This window comes from Salvia hispanica, chromosome 2 (assembly GCF_023119035.1).
Source record: "Salvia hispanica cultivar TCC Black 2014 chromosome 2, UniMelb_Shisp_WGS_1.0, whole genome shotgun sequence".
Lineage (NCBI taxonomy): Eukaryota > Viridiplantae > Streptophyta > Magnoliopsida > Lamiales > Lamiaceae > Salvia > Salvia hispanica.
Genome location: NC_062966.1, coordinates 21,591,757 through 21,598,731, shown reverse-complemented (window position 1 = coordinate 21,598,731; position 6,975 = coordinate 21,591,757). Strand labels below are relative to the sequence as shown.

Here is a 6,975-nt window from a genome sequence, read left to right as displayed (position 1 = left end):
TAAATATGAATATAATATTAACATATTAAATAAGTTATTTTAAAAAAAAAAAAATATTTTGCTAAGTTTCAATTTAAAAAAAACAGAAAATGAAAAAAAATATAATTGAAGTATTTGAAAGTGATAAAACATTTGTTAAAGGCTTGAATTGTTTTCAAAAACAGTTTGTTATTACTCAAACACACCAATTAGAAGACAAATAATAAAATGTTATATTTAATGACTAAGCCAATCATACGTTCATATGTAACAAAACTGAATCAATTAACAAATTAAAATAAAAATGCAAGCAAATAGCTTAAAATGGCCTGACAGAAATCAAACCTGGGTCTAACATATTGGCATGTGAACCTTTTACCACTAGGCTAGTCAAGGTTTTGGGATACAATCACTGGGAGTCCAATGGAACCCCACCAATTTGACATAACATTAGAGCATCCGCAATTTAATAGGCCACATAAAGCCATTCTCTTCCTGCACGTCGGAACCTAAAACCCCCGCCACGTCGATTTAGGCTTACGACACATATACGGGAAAAATAATCCATTCCATTAAAAAAAAAATACAAAGATTTTTAAAAAAAAGTACATGATTTTTTTTTAAAAAAAAAGGGCTTCAACACCCGAGCCCCGCCACTCTCTACTCCTCATCGCCGTCGCGTCGCCCTCCTCGTGGCCGCCCCGCCCCCTGCCGCCCCCCGGGTATCCGAGCCCAGTCGAACCCCCAGCCTCCTCGTCGCGATCTCTAAATCAGCACGCATGCTCTCGAGCATCTCGAAAAGAACCCCTCTTCTCCGTGGGGTGGGTGGCGTTCTTCCACTCTAAGACCGTAACACCCGGAGCCGCGTTTGGTTACGGGGAATGGAGAGTGTACGCGAGTGGGCGGCGGGAGGGCGGAGGCCGGACCCGCGGGGCGGAAGGGGATCCGCCGCAGGCCGCTGCGCCCGCTTCGTCAACCGGCGGGGGCCGATGAAGAAGGAGGGATGGAAACTCCTCGATCGGGAGGTCGTGGGATCCGCGCCCCCCCTGTAGTCGCCGCAAGTTAAGTCCCCGCTTCTTCGGCCCCCCGGGCGCGCCCCCGCCGGAACTCTCCGAGTCCTTCAACCAAACACCCGAAGGTGAACTCCCCTTTTACTTCCCCTCCAAGGGGACCCACTTGCCGGCTATCCCCCCGGTCGTCCCCGCGCCCACTTTTGAGCGACGGAGGGCGTTGCGTCAATCGCAAAACGGCCCCTGCGGGCCCGTGCGTTTCCCCCCCTTCTGGGCCTCCCCGTGCCGAAGTCCTTCCCGTGCGGGCGGTGCCTCATAGGACCGATCTTCGCCCACATGTTGACGGCCGTGGTTGTTGCAACCGTGGATCGCCACACCTCCAACCACCCCTTGGCCACCCCGGGGGTACTCATCCTCCGTCCACTTCCTCCGGGCCCGGGCGCGGGCTGCGATGACTCGCCGACCGCCTTTTCCCTTCCCTTCCCCCTCTCTTCTTTTCGGACGCTCTGCTGGAACGGGAGTATCATCTTCCCGAGATCGATCCCATATCGTGCAATGACGGAGGTCATCGCCGGGGAACTGCGTCTCCCGGGGGCGACGTGTGAGCGAAGCCCTCAAAAATCAAGCGAGGGCCCATATACCGCGTCCCCCCGGGGACCACTCGCCCGGGATCCCGGATACATCGTGCGCATCCCCCCGCATCCCCCCTGCCACATCATCCCCATCATCTGCCGCACATCATTTGCTGCGCATCGGGCATCCCCCGGCGGACGCCCGCCGCTCCCGCCCCGCCGCCCGGCATCCCCACGGCATACCCCCCCCATACCCCCGGTTCCCCCCCATCGCCCCGGCGCACCAGCCATCATCCCCATCATTTGATTCCAAGGATGTTAAATCCCGGGCCCATCGCCCCATCCGGATCCCCCGGGTATGGGAGTCGGCCGCTTGTCGCGGATGGACTCGTTGTTGTGATCCATCACTCATGATGCTCTTGAACAGTTAGAGAGAGAAAAACTGTTAAAACAAGTGGTGCAAATGAAAATGAAACGAAAATCGCGTTTATATATGATTTTTTAAAAAAAAAAAAAAAACGAAAATCGGCGCCGGCGACGGCCTCTCGAATGGCGGCTAGCCGCGCCAGGGATCGGTAGCGAGAGCGACGGCCAGCCCCCGCCGATCTTAGCCGATTGGTGGCGACAGATGGTTCGGCTGCCGATCGGCTAAACGGACGAATCGGCTAGCCGGTCGCTAGCCGACCATTGCGGATCTCTTTTATACTCCATTTAGTATTCAAAAATACTCAACAAAGTATGGTGCAGTGCAGCTGGTTGAGTGTCATAACCTCAACCTTGAGTTTCAGGTCCGATTCTTGTTACCATTTTTTATTTTTTCACATTTGTATATTAGTATACGTAATTCATAACTATTATACTTAATTCTTTAGTATTGTTTTATTATATAATAAATTTTTTTTTAAAGTTAGGTTTTTCAAAAAAATTTATTCTTAAATTATTTCGATAATACTGTTTTTGTTAAATTTTTTTTAAAACCACTATCACCGACTTTAATTTATATTGTTCACGCAATTTTTTGGATCGTTAATAAACTTTTTAACAAGTTTATCAATTAAAATTTTGGACCCCCAATATAATATTTCTTCCCATAGATACAATTATCCCTTTTGTCCTTAACCCCTTTTTTAAACCAACTAAAAAAAGCAACATCTATTATAGACCCAGAAGAATAAATATTAGATTAGAAAAAAATAAAAAGTTGAAGAGAACAGGGAATTTCACATTATTCTTTTTTAATTTATTTTTTTTTTTACCCTTTAACTATGTATTACTAATTAGTGACAAAATAATACTAGTAACATTTTATTTTTATGGTAGTGACAGAGATACTGTTAGTATTTTATTTTATTTTATTTTTAGTTTTTTTTTTGCATTTTTTTAATTAGTCATATTTGGAATTTTTTTAATCGCAATTTAGTGATGTATATCAGCCCGACACTAATATTTATTTTATTTTTAGTTATTTTTTAATTAGTGGCAGACTTTTTCGTCATTAAATATATTTGGAATTTTTTTTATTTTCAATTTGGAGACAGATATTGGTCCGACATTAAATTTATTGTATTTTAAGTTTTTTTTTTTTAATTAAGCGCAGATTATTATGTCAGGGTTGGTTATATATATTTGAATTTTTTTTAGTTCAGTTTAGTGGTGGATATAAATCCGACACTAAATTTATTTTTAATTAGTTTAATTTTGTAGTTTTTATTTAGTGACAAACATTTTCGTCATTAAGTATATTTTGAATTTTTTATAATTTAGAGATGGATACAAGTCGGACACTAAAATTTCTGTTTTCTTTTCTTTGAAATTTTTTTAATTAATGGCAGATATTTTCGTCATTAAATATATTTAAATACTTTTAGTTCAATTTAGTGGCGGATAAAAGTCCAATACCAAATTTATTTTTATTTTCAGTAAATAATTAACTTTTTCATTTTACATATTTTATTTAATACAATTAGATTTAAGAAACTAATTTCAAAATTGTAGTAGTATTGCTTTTAATTACATCCCTCCGGCGCGTTCTTCCTTAGCATGCCCTATTCAAAATCGACCATTGCAGCTGAGCTCCCGAGAATCCGAAATTGAGACGCCACCACCAACACTTCTTCCTCACTCCAAAACTAGTCAAATATTAACTACTAAAGCACACCAACATTAACTACAAACCATTTAATCAAAAAGTCATTCAAATATTAACAGATAAAGCATATGAATGAGGTAACCAGGAAGCATATTGCTACAAGTTAGTTATCCATATAATAGTAGGATCCGGCGGCCATCTGTTCCAGATCCTCGATCGACTCGTGTTTATTGATTCTAGGCAGCAAATTTGTGCGGTCCCTTCGGAGTGTGATATCCAGGTGCTACACATTTTTAAAATGGGTTATCGGTTAACAGTCATGGAAGAATTTCTTTAGAAACATATAGTATATGTCAGGCTTACAGATAAGAAGAGGTTCATTCCAGTCAACACAGATTGTGGTGAATTGGCAACACAATCAATCGATGGCTTTCCCTCGTACACAATCACCCTATCAGCAAGGTATGTTGACATCATGAAATCATGATCAACAACTAATGCAGTCTTCTTCCTGTCATGTATAAACTTCTTTATGACATTTGAAGCAACGATACAATGCTCTGAGTCAAGATATGTACTTGGTTCATCTAGCAAATATACATCAGCTGGCTGCACCCCACACCAAAAGAAACACAAGTTAGTGTTCAAAGGGAAAACCAACAAATTATGACTGTGTAAGTGTAACAATCATATGGACATGAGCTCACCTTTCCCAAACAAAGAGTGATAGCAACCATCTGCATTTCTCCAGCAGAAAGATCCCCAAGCTCTTTATCCATAAGTCTTTGTATAGACAAAGGCTCATACACATTGGAGAGGAATTCATCATCCTTGATTGAATCAGGAATTTTTGCATGCAACAAAATTTTGACGCTACATTCAAAGGCAAGTTTGATACCAATTCTCTGTGGCTTGTAAGAGACACTGAAGTTAAGACTTTCCATATCCGATCCTTCTACTGAATCAGGCTTAAAAAAGCCAGCCTAACATTTGGAAGGACAACATTGTTGATTCAGCATAAACTAACATGTTCTTTTAAAAGCAAACAAACTACTATACAGCAAATGTACCAGCATCTGTAGGAAGGTTGACTTTCCAGTCCCATTTTCTCCGAGCATCACAATAATTTGTGAATCAGTAAATTCACCCTCCACAACCCTGAGCCTGAAGTTTCCGCAAGTCATTGTCATGGTAGGATACTTGTATCTTGCACATGTTTCAATTTCCTTAGTACTTTCCTGTGGAGTCTCTGCAACCTGCAAGGAGAAGTGTACTTTATGGGAATCGACATAAATCTTAGTTGTCCATATGCTACATGTTAGGACTTACCCTAAGAGGTTTATGTCTAAACCAAAGATTTTCAGTTGGCACATATCCAGCCAGGAAAATATTAATTCCCTCTCTTACAGAGAATGGAAGAGTAACTGCCCCATATTTACCAGGTTTCCCATAAAGGCAGCATATGAAGTCTGACAAATAATCAAGCACACTAAGATCATGCTCTACCACGATCACATAGCTGAAAACAAAGATGTTAAGTCATAAATAACGGTGTAAGATTTTTGTTAACAGGAAAAATGAAAATCACTGACTTATTAGGTCGAACCAAGGATCTGATTATTTGAGCAGCTTTAAGTCTTTGTTTAACATCAAGATAACTTGATGGCTCATCAAACAGATAGATATCTGCATTCTGTAGAGCAGCAGAAGCTATTGCAAACCTCTGAAGCTCTCCACCAGATAAATCTTCCACATTACGGTCCATAACCTGAATCAACTCAAGGTCAGCAACAACTTTTTGTTTCATATCTATCGCTTTATCTGCCAGGGAAAAAAGTTGCCCAACGTTTCCACGAACAAATTTAGAGAGGTGATCGACATACTGGGGCTTGCAGATTGCCTGAGAATAAATGCAACACAAAGCAATGTGAACTATGAGAGAAATAAAGACACAAAATATAGAGCTAAGGCAAAAAATAATTCCACCTATGTCGATGAAAGAAGATTAAAAACTCATTACTACAGGGATATGCAAGCCTATCATAACAAAACTCAATGCTACCTAAGAATTAGAAAAGGTAACTATCACCTCCAAATTATCTAGAAGAATACGGATGAAGTATTTTCGCAGCTCAGAATCACCACAATAAGCCAATATTTCTTTCCAATCAGGGGGATTCTGCAAAAAAAAAGAGGAGAAAATGTCAAGGAACATGTTGAACTCATTCCAAAGGAAAATTGATTGAAATTGAAGGGTAGGTGAATAGGTATAGAAAGTTACATTAAAGCGTCCAAAGTTGGGTTTAGCCTTCCCAGACAAAAGTTTAAGTGTAGCAGATTTTCCAATGCCATTGTTCCCAACGAGGCCCAGAATTTGCCCAGGTTTGGGTACAGGTAAACTGTGAAAATGTTGGATAAGTTAGAAAGCAAGCAAGTTGCCTATCAAAGAAGAAACAGACCTTTGCAATTTAAAGGAGTTAGGCCCAAAACGATGGATTGTATCCTCGTCGGAGTCGATACGAGGCCGTTTCCGATCCAACATCTCTTGCTATTCAACTGATTTGGTTTCTGAGGGGATTTTAAACTGAAATCAAAATCAAGGAAAAAACCGTAACCCTAATTGAACTGGTGTCTGGCGAGATTTAAACTGAAATCAAAATCAAGAAAAAACCGTAACCCTAATTGAACTGGTTTCTGATGAGATTTAAACTTCATTCCGTACGATTCGGGAGAGATAGAGAAGGCGGCGCCGGTCAGATAGCGGTGGGCCGGTAGCGCAACGGGTGGAGAAATATGAACGGAATGGAAGAGAAATTACAGAACTGCCATTATAATATTTAAACTAATAGGATTAGTTACTATTATTAACTTCTAATTCTAAAAACTGATTAGCATGCGAAATTTAAACCAACGTATCGGTACGATAAACTGAGAACCGAGCACCAAATTTTGGTACGACTTACGGAAATATTAGTATGTTAATAATATTGAAGAGTCACGTATCGAAATGCGGCATTACCGAAATTTGGTACACCAAAAAATCGGAAAAGATATACGGTAAGACAATTTAAATTTGGTATACCAAAAAATCAGCAAGGTAATTTTGGTAAGGTATGTCCTACCGGCCCACTCTTATAATTTTATGAAACAACGTAATTCATTAAAATTGAAATTAAAGGTGAATTTATGAAGAGATTGACAACAAGGGAAAGCCGACGGGGTACATTGCGAAGATCGGAACAAAGGGGATACAGGGGCTAAGGCGATCTGCGTTCGATCTGCTGATTTGATAGCGCGGGAGGATGCGTGGAATTGATACTTATCT

General features: G+C 40.6%; 1 protein-coding gene across 6 annotated transcripts; it reads right to left on the bottom strand.

Moving 5' to 3' along the window:
- Nucleotides 1–3,724: 3,724 nt before the first annotated feature.
- Nucleotides 3,725–6,497, bottom strand: LOC125203513 (ABC transporter E family member 2-like). Of its 6 annotated transcripts, XM_048101875.1 has the most exons (11): nucleotides 6,328–6,492; nucleotides 6,110–6,234; nucleotides 5,932–6,049; nucleotides 5,740–5,829; nucleotides 5,497–5,550; nucleotides 5,243–5,418; nucleotides 4,980–5,169; nucleotides 4,721–4,906; nucleotides 4,358–4,633; nucleotides 4,014–4,259; nucleotides 3,725–3,933 (listed from the first exon to the last, which is right to left on the bottom strand). In XM_048101875.1, exons 2-11 carry the CDS (start codon nucleotides 6,190–6,192, stop codon nucleotides 3,814–3,816), a joined length of 1,539 nt encoding a protein of 512 aa, XP_047957832.1. In that variant the 5' UTR covers nucleotides 6,193–6,234; nucleotides 6,328–6,492; the 3' UTR covers nucleotides 3,725–3,813. The 6 variants fall into 6 exon arrangements, with proteins under 6 accessions (XP_047957832.1, XP_047957827.1, XP_047957828.1 ...); XM_048101870.1 differs by having other exon boundaries at nucleotides 5,243–5,550; nucleotides 6,328–6,491; XM_048101871.1 differs by having other exon boundaries at nucleotides 5,243–5,550; nucleotides 6,110–6,218; nucleotides 6,328–6,491.
- Nucleotides 6,498–6,975: the final 478 nt, after the last annotated feature.

What these genes read in the sequence shown, in the direction of transcription:
- LOC125203513 (XM_048101870.1), bottom strand. Translation starts at nt 6,192, where the DNA reads ATGTTGGATCGGAAACGGCCTCGTATCGACTCCGACGAGGATACAATC. An exon ending in AACTCCTTTAAATTGCAAAG is followed by an intron (nt 6,050 to 6,109) that starts GTCTGTTTCTTC and finishes ACATTTTCACAG; the next exon opens with TTTACCTGTACCCAAACCTG. An exon ending in GAATGAACCTCTTCTTATCT is followed by an intron (nt 3,934 to 4,013) that starts GTAAGCCTGACA and finishes AAAAATGTGTAG; the next exon opens with CACCTGGATATCACACTCCG.